At 36.5% G+C, this 22,322-nt stretch overlaps 1 protein-coding gene across 3 annotated transcripts in view; it reads left to right on the top strand.

The window, feature by feature from the left end:
- The window catches only part of OMA1 (OMA1 zinc metallopeptidase), an 87,121-nt gene extending 70,429 nt beyond the window's left edge, over window positions 1-16,692 (top strand). For all 3 annotated transcript variants that reach the window (XM_036826547.1, XM_036827347.1, XM_036825688.1), the window contains exon 9: window positions 16,236-16,692. In XM_036826547.1, coding sequence (XP_036682442.1) covers window positions 16,236-16,445 — 210 coding nt within the window. In that variant the 3' untranslated portion in view covers window positions 16,446-16,692. The remainder of the gene's footprint in view (window positions 1-16,235) is intronic.
- Window positions 16,693-22,322: the final 5,630 nt, after the last annotated feature.

The raw sequence follows: 22,322 nt of genomic DNA, 5'->3' as shown, positions 1-22,322 counted from the left end.
GATAACTAAGGATCTTTAAAGAAGTAATAAATGTGCTTTGAAAAGTCTTCAAAATAATAATGAATCGATTAGTGAGTATGAAGAAAAATGGTTGGAGAAACTGATATGTTATTTGGAAGCCAATGGCAAAGAAAAAAATTGAGAGATATTTTTCTTCTAAAAATAAACTATGCTAGTTCAGAAACTTAATTTGAAAAACTCATATAATTTCTTGTATTTTCCCCCCAAGTGATTAAATTCAATTTGAAAGTAATAAAACTCTACTACAATATTGGGAATAATTCAGTGGTTGAAGTGAAACTTATAGTTAAGGCGTGAGTATATTGTTAATTAGAACACATAGTCATCATTCAGAGATTGGAATTCCCTACTATCATAGGTCTAATTTCTGTAATGGAAGAAAGTGATTCCTCAGGCAATATATAGAATTATGTGAGTCTGTATACTACTAAAGACTACCTATTTTGGGTTCGATTTTATTTAAGGTTTTTTTCCTACTTAGGTGAGGACAATGTTATATTCTACCAAAAGCTCATGTCCTTTGACATTCCTGACAGTATGCCTGAAGTAATGTATACCTCTAAGGCAGTTGGGAATCTAGCACCATAGTACAGAGGTGTCTAGGCCAGAGATGAGGATTTCAAAGTCACCAAAAAAAGGTGATAGTTGAAGCAGTGAGAGCAAGTTCACTTAGGAAATAAGCAAAGAAAATGATCCTAGACAGTTAGCAGTATTAGGTGGATTCCACATTTAACAGGTAAGAGGAAGACAGAGCCTGTAGCAGATGAGGTTCATAGGAGGAGAAAAGATCAAGAAAATCAGGAAAGATTCTTTGGTCCTCTGAGAATACAAATCTTGGTAACTTTGATTTTTTTTTTTAACTTAACTTATTAAAGATTGCATATTTTTATTTTTTAATGTTTTCCTGGAATATCATCACAGAAGTGTATTATTTCTTACCATACCATATCAACATTTAAGATGTTTTAAATCTGTATTTTATGCATTCAACAAATATTTATTGATTACTTGTTATGTGCCAGATTTTAGGAATTGTAGGTTCAGTGACAAAATAGACAAAAAACCCTGCCTTCAGGAAGCTTATTCTGTAGTAAAGGGTGACAGACAATGAATAGAATAAATTAGTAATGTACAGAATAAATCACCAATATATATGTTAGTCAGTAATAAGTGTTAGGGAGGAAAATAAAGAGGGAGGAATAGTGTATTATCTTGGGCTGCCATAACAAAATACCATAGACTGGGTAGCTTAAGCAACAGAAATTCATTTCTTCACAGGCTTGAAGGCTAGAAGTACAAGGTCAGGGTTCTGGCTTAAGCAACAGAAATTCACTTTTTCTCAATTCTGAGGGCTGGAAGTCCAATAATAAGGTTATGGCTGATTTGGTTTCTGGTGAGGTCTCTCTTCGTGGCTTTCAGACAGCTAGCTGCCTTCTCCCCGTGTCCCACTTGGTGGAGACAGTGATTGCACTAGTGTCTTTTCTTTTTATAAGGGCACTCTTCCATCATGAGGGCCACACCCTCATGACCTCATCTAAACATTACTTCCCAAAGGCCCCATCTCTAAATACTATCACATTGGGAATTAGGGCTTCAACATATGAATTTGGGGAGGACACAGTACATTCCATAGAAGATAGGTAATGTGTAAGCAGAGGTGGTCATGGTGCTGGAATAGCTATTTGAAATGGGGTTGGGAAAAACAGAGCTGGAAGAATCAGGCTCCGTGACTTCAGACTATACTACAGAGCTACAGTAATCAAGACAGTATGATACTGGCACAAAAACAGAAATATAGATCAATGGAACAGGATAAAAAGCCCAGAGATAAACCCTTGCACATATGGTCACCTTATCTTTGATAAAGGAGGCAAGAATATACAGTGGAGAAAAGACAGCCTCTTCAATAAGTGGTGCTGGGAAAACTGGACAGCTACATGTAAAAGAATCAAATTAGGACACTCCCTAACACCTTACACAAGAATAAACTCAAAATGGATTAAAGACCTAAATGTAAGGCTAGACACTATAAAACTCTTAGAGGAAAACATAGGCAGAACACTCTGTGACATAAATCACAGCAAGATCCTTTTTGACCCACCTCCTAGAGAAATGGAAATAAAAACAAAAATAAACAAATGGGACCTAATGAAACTTAAAAACTTTTGCACAACAAAGGAAACCATAAACAAGACAAAAAGACAACCCTCAGAATGGGAGAAAATATTTGCAAATGAAGCAACTGACAAAGGATTAATCTCCAAAATATACAAGCAGCTCATGCAGCTCAATATCCAAAAAACAGACAACCCAATCCAAAAATGGGCAGAGAACCTAACTAGACATTTCTCCAAGGAAGATACACAGATTGCCAACAAACACATGAAAGGATGCTCAACATCACTAATCATTAGAGAAATGCAAATCAAAACTACAATGAGGTATCACCTCACACCAGTTAGAATGGCCATCATCAAAAAATCTACAAACAATAAATGCTGGAGAGGATGTGGAGAAAAGGGAACCCTCTTGCACTGTTGGTAGGAATGTAAATTAATACAGCCACTATGGAGAACAGTATGGAGGTTCCTTAAAAAACTAAAAATAGAACTACCATACAACCCAGCAATCCCACTATTGGGCATATACCCTGAGAAAACCATAATTCAAAAAGAGTCATGTACCACAATGTTCATTGCAGCACTATTTACAATAGCCAGGACATGGAAGCAACCTAGGTGTCCATCGACAGATGAATGGATAAAGAAGATGTGGCACATATATGCAGTGGAATATTACTCAGCCATAAAAAGAAATGAAATTGAGTTATTTGTAGTGAGGTGGATGGACCTAGAGTCCGTCATACAGAGTGAAGTAAGTCAGAAAGAGAAAAACAAATACCATATGCTAACACATATATATGGAATCAAAAAAAAAAAAAGGTTCTGAAGAACATAGGGGCAGGACAGGAATAAAAATGCAGACGTAGAGAATGGACTTCAGGACGTGGGGAAGGGGAAGGGTAAGCTGGGACAAAGTGAGAGAGTGGCATGGACATATATACACTACCAAATATAAAGTAGATAGCTAGTGGGAAGTGGCTGCATAGCACAGGGAGATCAGCTCGGTGCTTTGTGACCACCTAGAGGGGTGGGATAGGGAGGGTGGGAGGGAGACACAAGAGAGAGGAGATATGGAGATATATGTATACATATAGCTGATTCACTTTGTTATACAGCAGAAACTAACACACCATTGTAAAGCAATTATACTCCAATAAAGATGTTAAAAAAAGGAAAAAAGAAATGGGGTTGGGTCAGAGGAGGTTTCACTGGGAAGATGGTATTTGAATGAAGACTTGAAATAAGTGAAAGAGTGAGCCATGTAGCTTTCTAGGAGGAAGAACCTTGCAGGCAGAGGGAATAGTAAGTACAAGTCCCTGAGGCAGTAGTGAGCCTGGTATTTGAGGACCAGCAAGGAAATCAGTGTAATTGGATGGAGTAAGCAAGGGAAGGTGGAGGGTGCAGGCTCTACAGCCCCGCAAAAAAAAAAAAAAAAAAAAAGACTGGCTTTTGCTCAGAGATGGAACACCACTGGAGGGTTTTGAGCTGAGGATGAGAGGAGTAACAGGATCTGAATTATGTTTGAAAAGAATATGATCTATGGCTCCTACAAAGCAGTACAATCATATAATTTTGGAATATTTTAGTATAGTATATTGTTCAGAAAATAGACTAGTTCCTTTCTTGTTTTGTTTCTAAATCAAGAAAATGCCCCAAAATTAGAAAAAAAAATGCCCTTGTTTTTTTTTTAAATGTGAATTCTGAGATAAAGCATGTGTAAATGCCTAGTTAAATATAATCTTGTGATCCACTAGCATTTGAAAAGGATAAATATAGGGTTATAGTAATAATATTATTTGTAGTTAATAATATGATATGTTATAATTTTATTTACTTGAAATAATCAGTTAAATTTAGGAAACACATGTTCCACATATTCGGTTGCCATAACAACTTGGGAGAAAAACTGAAGAACAGATGTTATATCAACCTGTTGATGTTTAATAGTATGACAGTTTTGAAATTATATTTACAATGTTCAGATTTTAAATTTATATATATATACCATACATTGTCCTCGAAAGACCTTATTTAATTTTCCTTCTGTAAGTATCGTTATACAGTATGAATAGGTGTGAATAAGAGAAACTGTATGATAACCCAGGGTAGAAATTTACTTGAAAGATTTATCTTACAACTGAAAGCATTTATACTGAATTTTGTATTATTTCTTCTCTCACCAACTCTATGCCATCCTTTCCTTGGTGAGGGGGAAGGGGATGGAGAATAATAGAATATTATTCTAGGAAAAACGATTAATTTGGACTTACTGGTTGTCTGGGGTTATGTTATTGTAATCATAATTTTGAATAGGATTTATTTTTTAACGTTCTTAGAACTTTCAATGTCAGCTTTATTTGTAAACTGTGTTTTAAATCTTGAGTTTCAAAGTTACTACATTTAATTTTTAGACATGAGAATCAGTGGCAGACTACAAATGCATTCATTTTAATCTCATTTTATTTCAAATTCTTTAAACTTTCAGGAAGCTGGGGATTTTAACTCATGTGTAAATCATTCTTACACATTTATAATTGGACAAAGTAAATGCATAAACCATTAATATTATACATCTCATAAGTAGAAAATATGAGTGTGTTTAACATTGAAGTGAAATGTCGTTGTTGGCCAATGTACACAAACATACGCTGTTCACCTTGCAGAATTTCATTTTGTCTGACAAGAAGAGTGTTGAGGAAAAGGCAAATATCATAGCAGCTACTGTAATTGAATTGGCCTCTGAATCATATAAAGCCAGGAAGCCTGACAGTAACATTGTCTAAAACCTTAAAAAAATATTATGGTGCATGTGATGTGTATCTACTTGAGGCTGAAATGAATGGGCTATTAGAAAAAAAATTGCTTTTATAGGGAAAGGGGAGAAAAGTAATGATATTTTTAGAAAAATATGTTTAAAAATTGAGGTGATTTTTTTGTTCCTTGAAATGTCTTGGTTTCTATTTTCAAAGGAAGCTTTTAATCTAATTATGAGGCTTCTTTGGCTTTAATTTTTTTTCCTGTTTTTTTTCCTTTTTTGAACTTAATTATTATAGTTTATATTTTTATGCATAAATAATTGCTGTTTTACTTGATATATAGTACCTAGAAGAATCCTGACATGTACCAGCAGTTGTTTTATAAATATTTCTATTATTACTGGGAATAAATACAGCCATTTCTTAATACCTGATTCTCATATGTTAGGAGTGGTTGATCATAAAATTTTATTTGAAAACTTTTCCATATTATTTTATCATTCCAAAGGATAATTGACCTGTGTCAAGGTGGCCTTAATTTTTAATTTTTTTTTCTTTTTTTTTTTTTTAACATCTTTATTGAAGTATAATTGCTTTACAATGGTGTGTTAGTTTCTGCTTTAAAACAAAGTGAATCAGTTATACATATACATATGTTCCCATCTCTCTTCCCTCTTGCATCTCCCTCCTAATTTTTTATATCTATTTACTTCAAAGTTTTAGTTATTTATACTTAATTAGACCACTTACAAAATTAGTCAGACTCCAATTTCCATTGCAGTTTATGAAAGGAAATGAGTCAGAGGAAAAAAAATTTTAAAGGTAAAATTATGACTTACACAAATATAAAATGAACCACATCTGAGATTTTATTTAACTTATTATTAATGAGGGAGCCAGTAATATCTTACAACTAGTTCAGATGACTGTACAAGTAGGTGCAAAACTGACGCATTCATAAGGCGATAATCAGTTGCATTTCACCAGACATAGTTCATTTCCTTTTCTGTGGACAAGTATCATTTACATTGTTTTAAGTTTTCTACAACTTACAGAGTGGTAAAATCGCTCTAAAGCCATGAAAGGCTGGGATAATACCAAAGGATGCATTTGACAGGATACCAAATGATCTTCTAATGCCCATTTCAAATTCTTTCACAGTTTTCTCTGTTTTTATTTCCTGTTGTCTTCCATTAGCCTTTCAAGTTGATACCAAATCAAATCATCCTGTCAGACTAATATATAAACAGAAGTTTTGTTTTGTTATTTTTAAGTAGCCACATAGACATTATCTTTGTAGTTTCTGTCTCTTAAAGTGGTAACCTACTATTCTCATTATTTTCTGTTAAATTTGTTTCTAGTGCGCTTTTGCATTGCGATTATTGATGCTAAAATTTCAGATCTTTTGAAAAGTATATGCTTAACCTTCAGAAATCAAGGGAAAGAGTTGGAGGTTGAGAGGGTGTAAAGAGACTGCTTTCATTTTTCAGAAGAAACATTTAAACCTCTCATGAGCAATTTAGAACTAAAGATACAGGTGTAAAATCAAGAATGAAGTTATAGAAATGCAAAAATGACAGAGAAAAAGGGAAGCTAGAGAGGAAAAAGTTTTGTTCTAAAGAAAAATTTTTTAGTTTACCTTTTGATGATCAAAATTTAAAAACGTATGTAAAGATAGAGAATAATTTGAATAATTTAATAAACCCCCGTTTTTCACTTACATTCAGTAGTATCAACCTTTTTATACACTTGCTTCATCTGCCTCTTCTCTTATTTCTTTCCCCAGAAGTATTTTAATGCAAATCCTAGACATGAGGGCTTTCCCTCCTAATTACTTCAGTATGTATTTTAGAAAGTAGTATCATTTTCTTTCATAATCATACCATTATCATAGCTAAGAAAATTAAGTAATTCTCCTCAACAAAATTAAGTATCCTGTGCATATTCAAATTTCTCTGTCTCAGAATATAGTTTTCTGATTGTGTTGTTCAAATCATAATCCGTCAAGATCCATACACTGCATCTGGTTGCTATGTCCCTTAAGTCTGACTTTAGGACAGTGCCCCTCCCCTCTGTTTTGTTTGTTTTTAAACATGTTGACATGTTGAATAAATCTAGTCCCACATTCTAGATTTATCTGATTGCTTCTTTGTGATTTTGACCAGCTTGTTTCTCTGTATACCTATAAATGGAAGTTACGTTTTTGGCAAGAATATTTTATAGGTTGTGCAACTGTGCTTCATATTGCTTCACATCAGGATTCTCTTAATCTGGCTGTTCCATGTTTAGTGATGTCACATTTGATCAGGGGGGTTGGATGGTGATGGCCTTAACCCCTCCTTTGGAAATGTGGTTTTCCCCCTTATGGCCAGCAAGTGATTGTGGAGTGGTGATTTGGCACTCTGCAAAAGATCCAGTTCTTTAGCAACCTGAGAAGTGTTTTTGATTGAGGAAATATCATCCTCCTCTGTCTCAAAAGGCTTAGCTAAATGTGTGTCTTCAGGAGGAATCTATATAGAACAGTGAAGAAGGAACTCAGACCAGCCAAGTCAACTCTAACGGAATAAAAGATGTTGCAGCCACATTTTTCTCCTACTCAAGAGTAGATTTAAGATGTAGGTAAGACAGATTTTTTTAAAAAATCAGAATGTTGATGAGTGCATAAGAGTTGGCAAGAAAGGAAAGTTGATCATAGGTAATTGTATTTAAAAGAGTGTCTGAGTATCCTTAACTAATACCACCACAAAGACCCTCATCTAAACTAAATCCAACAATAACGACAAAAAAACAAAGCCCCTGAAATGCCCATTTTCCCCCAGTAAGATAAGCTTCAAAGAGTAGAAAAATCTAAAAAACAAAACCAAATCTCAAATCTCAGTCTAATTTTAAAATGTTACTTCATTGGAGAGGACAGCCTAGGTGATGAAAACTACAGAAGCAGCACCACGTGAAGCTGGCATGATAAGGCTGATTTAACTACATTGAAAGTGACAGAAGAAGAATGACTATACAAATGTAAGATACATCCATTTCAAAAAATTGCTAAACTTGCGAATACAGCAGAGAAGCTTGTAAAACTTTCATTGGAGGTTGTAAAGAGAAGAATTGATGCTCCAGAGCGAAGACTCATTGATGCTTGGAGATAGAGGAACATAGCACAACCAAATTAAAACATCCAAAGCTAAAAAGTGTCTAAACAATGGAAGCATATTGAAGACACAAGGAAATCCAAACTGCATGTAACAGTGGTAAGGATTCATTCATGTCTTTATTTCTTTGACTTTGGTTTCTATATCCATTTTTTGATTTAGATAACATTTCTCAAGATAGGTTTTTAGAAGAATCCCAGAGCATCATGCATGAGAAGCCTGACATGAACATCCCTAGGTAGTTAAATTTATCAAGTGTTTAATCGTCATTGCAAAGATAGGCTCTTAAAGATGCCAAGGTATAAAGAGAAAATTTAAAAACACTTAATAGTAAGAATGACTTTAGATCTTACTTGTCAGACTTTGGAGAACTGTAAGAGTTTAAGGGGGAAAGAAACAAAACCAACCAACCAAACAGAAACCAATGGAACTAATACACTTTGCTATGGTATCTAGCCAAACCAACTTTTCTTTCTTTTAAGGTGGAAGATCCCTTAATAAATGAAACACATAAAACAATATGTCAGTGAAGTGCTCAGTAGCAGTAGGGCTCTTTACAGAATCCACTGACGCTCGAGAATTAGATAAAATATATCGTTTAGTTTGTTTATATATGATTGTGATTACAGCTTGCACCCTGCTGTTCTTAGAAAACCACAGATCATGTAAAGGAATTAACAAAAAAATGAGTTGAATAGTACAAAAATAAGATTTAACTGACATTAGAAACTAAATGCTTGGAAATAGATGTATATTTTCTTCTTAAATGTGCATAAATCTATAGCAATATTGGTCATACAACTTTTTTGGACAAAAAATATGTGTATGTAATATAAAAAATGTTATGGTTCAAATTGTCAGAACACAGTACATTAAAATTAGCATAACAAAAATTAAAAGATGGGTGAAAGTTAAAATTGTGTATAAGGCAAGAGAGAAATCCATAAACAATAAGAGCAGTGATATAATTATGTTTTCATGGGTTGCTGTCAAACTGATGTGTAAAGGAAATTTTATCAATTTAAATGTCTATATTAGTAAGACAGAAGAAGAGAAAAGAAATAGAGTAATGTGTCCCAGATAGGGAAAATACCATTAATAAAATTAAGCAGAAATAAGCAAAATTACAATAGTTGTTTCTTTGGATAATTTAGTCGAAGTGAGAATCATTGGTTAGTTAGACAAAGAATGAAATGCAAAATATGATCAGGAGAGGAGCTACAATAATTAACATACAGGAGAACCAAAAATATTTCGAAGAATGTTATTTTTAGTTGGCTATTAATTAATGGGCCAGGTCAAAATCAGAAATAAAGTGTGTGCATGCATGAGTGTGAGTGTGTGTGTGTGTGAGTATTGCCAAAGTGGATGCAGCTAGAAGTAGAAATTATAACTAGAATGAACCTCCTCAAATTAAATTTTGAGGAAAGTGGTAAGGTGTAATTAAATCAAATAAATAAAAACAACTGTATGGGCTTCCCTGGTGGCGCAGTGGTTGGGAATCTGCCTGCCAATGCAGGGGACAGGGGTTCGAGCCCTGGTCTGGGAGGATCCCACATGCCACGGAGCAACTGGGCCCATGAGCCACAATTACTGAGCCTGCGCGTCTGGAGCCCGTGCTCCGCAACAAGAGAGGCCGCGATAGTGAGAGGCCCGTGCACCGCGATGAAGAGTGGCCCCCGCTTGTCACAACTAGAGAAAGCCCTCGCACAGAAACGAAGCCCCAACACAGCCATAAATAAATAAAAATTAAAAAAAAAAAACAACTGTATTAGAAACCCAAAGAGTCATAACAAATAAGTAAAGAAAAGGACACCTAGCCCTGATGGGGATTAACTTTGGAGAATTTTTTTAAAAGTTCAAAGAACAAATATTCAGTGAATAATTAATTCTAGCTTCAAAATATAGAAAAGGGGCATTGTTAATTATTTGATGAGCAAAATGTTAATCATTTTGTGAGCAAAAAGATTTTGTTTTGACAATTTGATAAGAACAACACCTTTAAAAGAATTTATGGACTGGTGTCATTAACCAGCCAACGATACAATACTGCTTAACAATAATGATTTGCAGTGAGCAAGTAAATTATCCTCAGATGCATGGGTAGCATAATAAAAGAGAAGCTATTAACACAGAGGAGGAAATTTAGGACTCATCTTTAATTTCTCTCTTCCCTTCCTCTCTGTATCTTGCCAACTAGAAGATTTTGTCGACTGCCTCCACAAGGCATTAGGGATGTATTCCCTTCTCCATCAGCATTGCTACTGCCCTAGTAAAAGTCACCATCATCTCTTCCCTAGGTTAACTGCAGCCATCTCCTATTTTAATCTTCTTGTTCCACTTTTCACCTCAATCCCTAACAACGTATTTTCAATACAGTAGCCAGAATTCTCTTTTTAATGTCATTTCCATGCTTTCAGTGGCTCCTCATTTAACTTTGAATAAAAATCCAAACTCCTTACTTGGTCTTTAAATCATGTAATTTGGCCACTGCCTGCCTCTCCAGCTTTTTCACGTGCCACTCTCCCCAGGTTTTCCTTGATTCCAGCTATTTCACGTGGAGCCTCTTTCCTCCTTACAACCCTTCTACTCGCCGATTTCTCAGCCTGGAACATTCTTCCCTCAGCTCTTTATGCAAACGTTATGTGCCTAGGGAGGCTTTTCCTGATCCCCCAATCTCCAATAGCCTCTCTTCCATGCAGTCATTCTGTAACACAGTTTACTGTTTAATTTCTTTGGGTACTTAACTAAAGTTCCCTTGTTTACTTATTATCTATCTCCTCCCCCAGAAAGTAAGGCCCCTTTTCACTGCTATATCCGTAGTGCCTGAGACCATTTCTGAGATGCTTAGCGAATATTTATTAAATTATTTATTGCATGATGGTAATAATAGGAAGGGTAAGTAATAAAATGTTGTGTTAAAAATAGAAAAATTGGGCAATGCAGTTGAATAACAGTTACATTCTCTCAGAAATTTAGCATGCAGCAGATTAATAGTCCATGATGGGAAAAGGATGCTTATAGGAAGTAGTGAAAAAATAGCAGTGGTCTAAGGAGTTTGGGGTTTTAGTCTGACCCACTCACCTAACTTTGAGGTAGCTACCTAATCTAACATTCAGCTTTCTTCATCTGTAATATTAGGAGAGCAATAAGTCCTGGATGTTTTATGTATGTACTTGTATGTTTGTGGGGTAAGGTCCTGCCTCCTTCCCTCCCTCCCTCCCTCCCTTATAAGACACTTTAATGATAAGTATTCAACACTGAGCCCAAGATTTCAAAAGTGGTTCATATCATAATACCAATTTAGATAACAGGTAAAATACCTGGCACAGTGCAAGGTACCTAGAAAATGAACAGTAAATGTTAGTTCCTTTTACTCCTAGTTGGAATCTTTAGGCTGGCTAATCCCATATTTATCTCTAGATCTTCCATGGGATTCTTAGAACTGTGTATTCTTGTTATGAGAGTGTGTTCCTCTTTTCTCTTAGACTGTAAACTCTTAAGAGTGTTTTTCTTATGACATTTATCATAACCATTTATTCATAGCTTGTGTTCTCTAAATGTTTGTTTAACATTCAGCATGCATTTGTTAAGTACCTATTATGTGCAGTGCATGAAGTTAAACACAGAAAACAAAGGAAATAGAAAGGCATATTCTAGCTGTAGAGTGGGAAAACATTGCTTACTTTAAAAGAGATGAAGGCATATTTAATAAGATTTGAATTTATAAAAAATAAAAGATGTTGACACAGCAAAATGTAATAAAATTAATGTGGAAACGAAAGTGAAAAAAGAATATTTTACCAACATATGCAATAAAATCTTACTATGCAAAACAGATGAAGATTTGATGGAAATATGTATGGTCTGTAACAGGATTCTGCTTGATAGGTAGAGGAGAAAAGCAGTTCACAGATGAAGAAATAGTAACAGAAAACCTTTATAAAAGTATGTATAGTTTTTCTAGCAATTAAGGAAATGTAGCTCAGACATCTCCAAAGTGCATTTTATTCAGTAAAAGATGTACTCAAGAAACATATAATGTGATGCCAAAAAAAAAAAAAAACCACATTAGTACATGTAATGCAAAAGTATTAAAAACAACAAAAGTGGGTTCTAATCCCTTTTTTCTACGCCTTTTTATCAGTACTTCCATGCCAGCTTTTTACAAAACAGACTTTATTTTTAAGAGCAATTTTAGGTTCATAGCAAAATTGAGTGAAAGGTAGAGATTTCCCATCTACCTCTTGCTTCCATATGGAAACAGGCTCCCCCCACTATCAAAATCCTGCACCAGAGTGCTACATTTGTTACAGTAGGCGAGCCTACATTGCCCCATTATTATGGCCCAAAGTCCATAGTTTACATTAGGGTTCACGCTTAGTGTTGTACATTCGATGGGTTTTGACAAATGTATAATGACATGTGTTTATCATTATAGTACCACATAGAGTAGTTTCATTGCCCTAAAAATGCTCTCTGCTCTGCCTGTTCCTCCGTCTTCCCCCAGCCCCTGACAACCATGGATCTTTTTAGTGTCTCCATAGTTTTGCCTTTTCCAGAATGTCATGTATGTAACTAGGATCATACACTATGTAGCCTTTGCAGATTAGCTTTTTTTTTTCACTTAAAAACATGCATTTAAGGTTCTTCCATGTCTTTTTATGGCTTGATAAAAGCCATAAAAATAGCCAGCACTATATCTTATTAGTGCTGAATAATATTTCATTGTCTGCTTGCATCACAGGTTATGCAGTAACCTACTAAAGGACATCCTGGTTGCTTCCAATTTTGGCAATTACAGGTGAATAAACAAACGCTAAGCAGTTTTTTGTTTCCTGCCAGTCACTTAACCTCTCTAGGGCTCAATTTTCTTCTCTGTAAAATTTAACTGATGATTTCTAAGGATTCTGAGGTTTGAAATTATGTGGTTATCTAGATAGAAATCATAAAATCTTAGGTTCTGTTGATTATGAATAACTCAGGTGTGTATGTATGCAGATGACATTATAAGGTGGTAAAGCCTTTCTGGTGAAAGCAGTCTGGTCCTATATAACAAAAATTATACTCTATTCTTACTCTTTGATTAGATCATTCTATTTTAGGGGGTCTCCCTCAAGTAAACCCAAATGGAGATTAAAAAATAACATCTTTTTTTTAAACGAAGGTTTTCATAGCAGGGTAATTTATAAAAGCCACATAAAACAAAACTATGGAAACAATGCAAATGCCCAGTCGTGGGGAAACGCAAAGTAAATTGCATGAGGGCAGGGACCATGACTATTTGCTCTGATCAGTGTGTACCTAGCACCTTGCTCAGTGTGATGTTCTAAATATTTGTTGAATGTAAGAGTACTGAATAAAATAATTTAAGGGAAAGGGAAGAGCTTTTACTGAATATAAAAGATGGTAGGAGATGGCACTCTCTTCTCTTTGTTTGCTGCTTTGCATCTCTCATTGCTAAATTCAGCTGTGCCAGCCACTACCTGCTGAACTCCACACTTGGCCCTTTACTGATACCAGTGAAGGCCTTAGGCATGTGATGTAGCAGCCGTGACAGGTTGGCTTCTCACTCGGAAAAGAACATCAACATGGTTGTAAAGGAGTTAAAGCAAGAGTAGACTGTACGTCCCAGTTTTGACAGGACAGTCTCAGTTTATGCCTGATGTCTCAGTGTAAATCTTATTTTAATAGCATTTCCTTTCACTCCCAAAGGTATCCTTGTTTGGACAGTAGGTCACCATGTAGCTGAGGGTCTGAATTTCTTTTTACTTTAGTGCTATAGTTGGGAAACATTTTCTTCCTTTTTTCAGTTCAGTTTACTTTAACAAACATTTATTTAACACTCAATACATATTAAATCTACTGTATTGTGAGATACAAAGAAACTTCAGACAAGGCCCCTATCACCAAAGAATTTCACTTTAATGCTTTTTCCTCTTCAGTTTATTTTGGTAACTTATAGCCTCATTCAGGGTCAGAGGTCTCCTAGACCCAAGCTCTTGCCCTGGCCTCGACCATTAAAAAAGACCCTTTTCTGGCTTGCCTCTGGTTGCATGCCCCCCTCTCCCATGGGAGCTAAGGGAGTAGTCCCTTTTAAGAACCTGTGCCCTCACCACATGGCACTCTGGTATTTGGGATAGTGGAATTCCTCACCTAAACACTTTGGAACCCGCTTTCAGGGCCTGCATGGACCTCTTCCTTTGGACGCATGCACACAAGGTCCCTCACTGTGCCAGGTAGGCCAGGGGTGGGAGGAGAAGGGAGTGGACAGCAGGCCAGTGGCAGCAGCTGGGGTAGGTTCCCTGCAACCTTACATGTGAAATTAAAGAATTCTAATTTTGTACTTGGCTGTCAGAGTCATTTTTTTTAAAAAGATACAGCTTTTTTTTTTTTTAATATTAATTAATTAATTAATTTATTTATTTATTTATTTCTGGCTGCAATGGGTCTTAGTTGCAGCACACGGAATCTTTTGTTGTGGCGCGCGGGCTTCTCTCTAGGTGGGGCATGGGCTCTGTAGTTGCAGTGTGCGGGCTTAGTTGACCCCGAGGCATGTGGAATCTTAGTTCCCCAATCAGGGATCGAACCCGCATCCCCTGCATTGGAACGCGGATTCTCAACCACTGGACCACCAGGAACGTCCCTGTCAGAGTCATTTTGATTGTCTGTTCCTCAAAGTAGAATAAAACATTTTTTTATGTAGTCATTTTAGATGTTTAAATATATGGTATCTGAGCCTCCATTTGCATTCTTGCCATGGACCCCACAAATATCAGGAGCAGGACCACTCAGAGGAAAACCTAAAATCCGTAGCCTGACCTGTGAGATCCCACAGTCTGCTCCTGCCTCCTTCCCGCCTCTGCTGCAGCTGCCCTGGCTTCCTCGCTGCTCCACAGCGCTCCAGCCATGCTCCCTTCTCAGGTTCTGGCACTCACTACTGCTTCTTGGAATTCTCTTCTTCTAGGTACCCATGCGACCTCTTCCCTCAGGTCCTTGTCCTTTAGGTCTTCTCCCCACTGCTCCAAGTCATTATTTTATCCGTGAGAACTTATATTTTTAAAACTTTCCTACTCCCCAAGCACTGACTCTCCCCTCCCCTGCTTTTCTTCCCTTAACATGCATCACTATCAAACATTTAGAAGTAGTAAAAACCTAAACTAGCTTTTCCCCTTAAACGTCTTTCTTTTAAAACCCCTTAGGTATTAAGACATTTTTCCCTTAAAAAAATTGCTATTTTAGTTTTCATGTCTTAAAGTCATTCATGTACCCGCTTTGAAGAAGCACGTAGTTCTCTAAGGCTAGTACTTAAAGCGGCATTCTCCCTATCCTGCCTTCAGTTTCAAGGGTAACCATTTGCAACTCTATTAAATGATTCTTTCGGTATTTCCCACCTTATCTGTATAACGTGCTTATATCGCTACTTCCTAACTTTTCGGTTTTAGGTATTATCTATTTCTTTTCCCCCATAGAGGATGAGAATTAAGTTCTCCCTTACCACTGTCACACCCTGTGCATACCCACACATGCATCCAACTCTCCCCCTTCCCAATATGGTTAAGTTGTGATTTTGGTTAGATAAAGACGCAGTTTTTAAAAACTGTAAACACTAATCACAGCTGAACCATGTGTCGTATACTGTGCTTACTTTTCTTTTCCCGGCATCATTTTATTTTTCCTGGAGTTAAAAGTTGTCATGATTTTGATTTGCTTACTTTTCTAGGTTATTAGTATCATTTCCACCCCAGACTGTCCCAGTCATGTATATCTTCTTTCAGTAGGTTCACATCTATTTTCTGTTGTTTTCTTTCTCTTGAAAAAAAGCTCTCTGCGTCTTCAGATATTCTCTAATCTGAATAATGTTCTCAGGATTGGCTCGAGTTTGACAAATCATAGAGATACTTCCAAGAAGGCTTATTTATCCCCAACAGGACAGTGGGCAGTCATTGCAAATACAGTTGTTTTTTGAAGATATTATATGAACAAATCATGTAAATATAACTATTTACTATGAATTTGTATATGGTTCTCTTTCATATGTTGTAATTAAGATACCTTTTATTGCAGAAATACAGAATGTATTCTTATATTTCATTGTTTTACATAGAGCATATTAGGAATTACTGGAATAACCTTAATTAATTTATATATGTGTATATATTTTGTGTTGTATTCTTTCTTTGTAGGCACTCAAAATTAGAGAGACCTGTAATTGCCCACCACTTTCTGGACCAGACCCTCGATTACTGTTCAAACTCAGCATGAAGAATTTTCTTGAAGAAGCAGAGAAAGAAGACCTAAATATCACTGTTAAACCGAAAATGGATACTCTTCCCATTCAAAACGAGAAGCAAATACCATTAACGTGTATAGTTGAGAAAAGAACTGGCAGTTGAATTAAAATTTATGAGACACCAGATATATGACGAATGCAGTAATCCTTATCATTTTCATGTTACTTTTTAAAAAATATTGTTTGAAATGAAAAAAAAGGGTACTCAGGGTCAAATCATGTATATTACAGGTGTTATCTAAATTCTTATACTAGGTATTTATTTTTCATAAAATACTGATATATTTTAATCTATTTTAAAATATCTTCAATGAGGAAAATGTCACAGAATAAATTTATATTACACATTTTACTCTGTTGTATACTTTTGATTTGGAAGGCAGAACTCTAGTGGATGAAAAATCAGAGTATCAGAATGTGCAGTAATTGTTACTGTCGAGAGGGTTCCAGCTGAGCCTAAACTGAATTTCAGAGTCCGGGTGGTTATGATGAACTGGGAAACTGACAGTCTGAAATATGCAGAAATTGGTTTGCATTAGCGTGGGATTATATGGAATAGGGGACCTTGAGATAGAGAGATTCCTGGTCCTTGCTTATGGCCGATGAGGGATTAAGAAGAAGCTGAAGAAGCTTTTTTCATAGGGAGGCACAAGTAGTGCTGTTTGTGGTCCAAGTGGCCAAGGGAGAAAATGGGGAGAGAGGATCATCTTCTGCATAGTGTGCTTGTGTTGCATTGAAGTCTTAACAGGAAGTCATGTCATCTTGGCCTCTTGACGGTATTAGTTTGGGTATCTCTAGGGTTCTCAGAGAAGACAACCACCGTATTCTCACTGAGGATCACCAGGAGATGCAGGGCCGAGGCGCGGCCCCCAAGTTGATCTTCCTGGGCAGCAGACATCGACAAAGGGCTGAATGAAGATGAGAGAAGCACAAGACACATCCCTAGTGATACCCAGAAATTACTGTATTAGTTAAATGTGGAAATACGTTTTAAAAATGTATTAGTATTTATGTATTATTAGTACTCCCACGCTGGTGAAGTCCAGCGATGTTGAGGTTATATTTCTAAGACAGACATTTTTCTTATAAGACATTAAATCAAATAAATCATTTCTTAGAATTAAAGGGAAATAAACTACCTTTTACTGAGTTTCTACTATGAGCTGTGCCCATGTATTACACAGCCCTGTGAAGTAGGTTTTATTGTAGGCATACCTCAGAGATACTGTGGGTTCGGTTCCAGACCACTGAAAGAAAGCGAGTATCGCAATCAAGTGAGTCGCAAATATTTTGGCTTCCCAGTGCATATAAAAGTTATGTTTATACTATACTGTAGTCTATTAAGTGTGCAATAGCATTATATCTAAAAAACATTGTACATACCTTACTTAAAAAATAATGCTGTTGGGAAACTGTGACTTTGTAAAAAATTTGTAAAAAACACAATATCTGTGAAGTGCAATAAAGTGAAGCACAATAAAACAAGGCATGCCTGTATTTTCATTTTACGATGAGAATTAGGCTTGGAGAGGTTACATGATATACGCAATGTCTCTCATCTAGAAAGAGCAAAGCTAGATCTGTCTGACTACAAATCTTTCCACTTCCACACTCTCGGCATCTAAAAACTAAGCTATCAAAAGAAAAAGAACAAACTCTGTTCTCAGTTGTTTGTTAGCTTCTTCATGTATGACTTCGATACAGGTAAAAATCTCCTCAGTACAAAATCAAGGATCGCTTATATTATCTCTAGGACGATTTTCCAGGTCCTCCTCTCAGACCCTTCTATCTAACTTCACATCAAAAGCCTGGAGTGAGGCAGGATAGGAGTGGAACCTCTCGCCCTGCCTGTGAAAGCCTGTGACTTCTCATTTGGGGTGTGTCCTGACACAATTACATTTTCTTAGACAAAATATTGACCTAGTTGTTAAGGAGACAAGTCCAGAGCCTGTTTATGTTTCTCAGGGCTTACTATAGATTGCTTGTAAGCAATTTCCTGATCTGCCCGCAAGACGACACTTGTAAGGCAGAGGTTCAGATTGACTGTTCTCCATATAGTTGTTCTTTCCTCTCCCTAGTGATTGATGTTCTGTCACAGGCACTCCATGACATGTAAAGACATCTGGAGAATGTCACCTACAGGTAAACAGTAAAACACACCATTAGATTTCCCTGTAGGTTTCCTAAGAAAATAGTATAGTGGAGACCCTAAGTCTATTTTTTTTTCTTCCGTTATCACGTCTAATTGTTCAGACTTCTTAGAAACACATACAAGTTGACATCATGTCAGAAAGAGCAGAGAAAATATAGAGATAATACCTTTATAGTACATATGAAAAAGGTTTATTTTTAACCCATGGAATCAATAAATGTAAGAGAAATGTTACATTTCAGCTCAGGGTTTTAGGAGAAATTAAATAACAATTAGAATGTAATATGTGTATGTATGCTTTAAGTTGTACATGGAAACGACCTCTGTATGTCCTGCATTTAGTTGCATAACTTACTTTTAGTGCTTTTTACGTGCCTGTAAGATTTAGATGTTGTTGGCTGGTTAGCTTAGTTGTAAGAAACATGGTGCTAGTAAATCCAAGGCACAAATTCAATCTAATCTCTTATAATCCAGATAGTTGTAAGACTGTATCCTCTAAAACTAAACTCAAAGAAAATATGTGTATTTACTGCTATGTCCCTAATACCTAACCATTTTTGGCATATTAGCGTTTTACTGATAATGTACACTCAACGTCATCTGGTCAAAAGATTTTTAAAAAAAGAAATAATCATACCTGGTGAAATCTCTGCCTCTTGGTAGCATGGGCAGTCACTTAAACCCTCTAACCCTCATTTCTTCATTTGTAAAATGGGGATAATAAATCCTACCTTATAGGTTGACGTGATGATTAAGGGAAATGAGGTACTGAAAGCATTTAGCACAGTGTCTAGAGCTCCAAACATAATAAAAATAGCTCCCATTTATTGAATTCTTACTTTGTACTAAGCACTGTGCTATGCATTTTTCAAGCACTATTGCACCTCACTGCGGTTGCAATAATAGATGATAGATGATAGGTATTATATGATCCCCCATTATAGATCAGATGATAAGTATTATATGATCCCCCATTATAGATCGGGAAACTGATGTTTAGGGGGTTAATGAAACTTGCTCAAGGTTTCATAGTATATTTCTTAAGATTATTGTACTTGCAAGAACAGAAAAACCAACTCAAACTCAATCAAGAAAAGTTATTGCCTCACCTAACAGAAAAGCCCAGAAGTGCACTAGCTTTGGACACAATTTGGTCCAGAGGATCATGATATCATCAGAGCAATGGCTCTCTCCCTGTGATTTTTCTCAGCTCTGGCTTCTCTCCCGTGATGATATCAACATGGCTGTAGGCAGCTGCCAGGTTTACTTCACAACTAGATGGAGAGAGTGACCCATCTTGCAACTTTTGAAACAAAGCCTTCAACACTAACTGCAGCCTCTAAAGAGCATCCCAGAAGCAGTCACCATGGCAGGGGATGCGATTGTCCTAACTGTCTGGAGCCGAGGATGGGTACAGTCAACAGTACCTAAACAGAGCTCTACAGCATGGTGAGGGACATGCAACCACGAGGTCTGTAAGTAATGAATAAAAACCTGTTACCTTTGTCCTCTTTGAGCAAGAAAAGTAACAAGATGATCCTTTGAAGATTGATCTGAAAGTATATTTAATCTGAACAGAAACAATGTAGCAAAATTTTACATTGATATGATAGTGGATTTGCATTGACACATTTGCTTTACTATTTACAAGGTATTTTTTTCTGACCTGAATTATATCCTCAAAACCAACCTATGAGATTGGAAGGACAAGTGGCATTTACTCACAGGGGAGAAAACTGAAGCTTGGAGGAATTAGGCAAATTACCCAAGTATGCACTCCCAAGTAAATGGCTGAACTGGGATTGGAAGGAAAGGATTCATTGATTTGTATTCTTGTGCTCATTCAGCAATACCACATTCTTTGGAGAGAGAGGCATTACCTCCATTTTTTATCTGGAAACCGAAGCTCAAAGATATTAAGCAACTGTGTGCCCAGCACTACTCAGCAAGTAACAGCAGAACTGAGATTCAAACCCTCATCTTCTGACTCCAGAGTCTGTGCTCCTCATCCATTTACTACTTCAGCTGGCAAATCTCATAAAGGAAGTGGGAACGCAAAGGGTTTCTTTCCCTTCACCCCTCGCCTGTGAACAGTGGGGCAATACCCTCTCTTCCCTCACTTAAAAGCACTCATTGTAATACTCTATGGCAGGTGGTAAAAATTATCTATTTTAAGTATATTCCAATACATGGAGATAAAATTCCTGGTAATTGTCCTATAACGTTTTTTTTAATTGAAGTATAGTTGATTTACAATGTTGTTTTAATTTCTGCTGTACAGCAAAGAGACTCAGTTATACATACATACATTCTTTTTTTATATTCTTTGCCATTATGGTTTATCTCAGGATATTGAATATAGTTCCTTGTGCTGTACAGTAGGACCTTGTTATTATCCCTTCTACATGTAATAGTTTGCATCTGTTAACCCCAAACTCCTAGTCCATCCCTCTTGGCAACCACAAGTCTGTTCTCTTTGTCTGTGAGTCTGTTTCTGTTTCTCTTTCGTGGATAGGTTCATTTGTGTCATATTTTAGTTTCCACGTATAATTGGCATCCTATGGTATTTGTCTTTCTCTTTCAGACTTACTTCACTTAGTATGATAATCTCTAGTTGCATCCATGTTGCTGCAAATGGCATTATTTCGTTCTTTTTTATGGCTGAGTAATATTCCATTTGTGTGTGTGTATGTGTGTGTGTGTGTGTGTATATATATATATATATATATATATATATATACACATACACCACATCTTCTCTAACCATTCATCTGCTGATGGACATTTAGGTTGTTTCCATGTCTTGGCTATTGTGAATAGTGCTGCCGTGCACATTGGGGTGCAGGTATCTTTTCAAATAAGAGTTTTGTCTGGATGTATGCCCAGGAGTCGGATTGCTGGATCATATGGTAATTCTATTTTTAGTTTTCTGAGGAACCTCCATACTGCTTTCCATAGTGGCTGCACCAACTTACATTCCCACCAACAGTGTAGGAGAGTTCCCTTTTCTCTGCACCCTCTCCAGCATTTGTATAACGTGTTTTTATTTGAGACCTAGAGAGTTCCTTAATCTGGTAAGAAATATCTCTCATTTCATTGTGGAAAGAAAACGCTATCAGTGCGCTTCCCCTTTGCACCTTACTCCCTAACTTCCATCGTGAAACCAATAACCTTCAAAGGTAGGCCAGTGACTCTAGCTTTTTAATGACAAAGAACTCCTTTTATATGACCTGGCTGTACGTGCATGGACTTGTGCAAACAAGTTCTCTCTGTCTTGAAGGGTTGGAGTGTCTAGACACATGACCAGGGTCTCTTGCTGCGCTGGCTGTTTAGGAGCTGAGATCGTTGGGCATGGGGCATGAGTCGCAGTGTGGTCCTGCTTCCAGGTCTCAGAGTTGCTATGATGTCATCAAAGACCAATCAGGACCACTGATCATCGTGTGATCTCTGGTGCTACCGAATTCCAGCCAAAAGAAAGATTTGTGATTTTAATTAGTCTGAGTGGCCTAATTATATGAGAGAAAATATAACATTTTTAGTTAGGTTCTTTGAAATATTAAGCATAACTGGCAGATTCCAATAACACCTTCACAGGCCACAAGGGACCTGGGACTTCTTCCTGGGCAGCATGGGTTTACAATCAGATTTGCTTTTTTCTCTCCAGAATATAAAAGAAAGTAAAATTAACATGTATTAATTTTGACCAATATATCAAATTATAACCATATTTTTGTAGATTAGTGATGATGGATGGTCTACTCAAGGATTCTGTTGTTCCATATTTAAGGATTTTTTCAAGTATTATTTTTGCAGAGAAACAAGTTGAAT

This window comes from Balaenoptera musculus, chromosome 1, assembly GCF_009873245.2.
Source record: "Balaenoptera musculus isolate JJ_BM4_2016_0621 chromosome 1, mBalMus1.pri.v3, whole genome shotgun sequence".
Lineage (NCBI taxonomy): Eukaryota > Metazoa > Chordata > Mammalia > Artiodactyla > Balaenopteridae > Balaenoptera > Balaenoptera musculus.
Note: the sequence above shows the minus strand (reverse complement) of the source record. Positions and strands in the feature narration are given on the sequence as shown.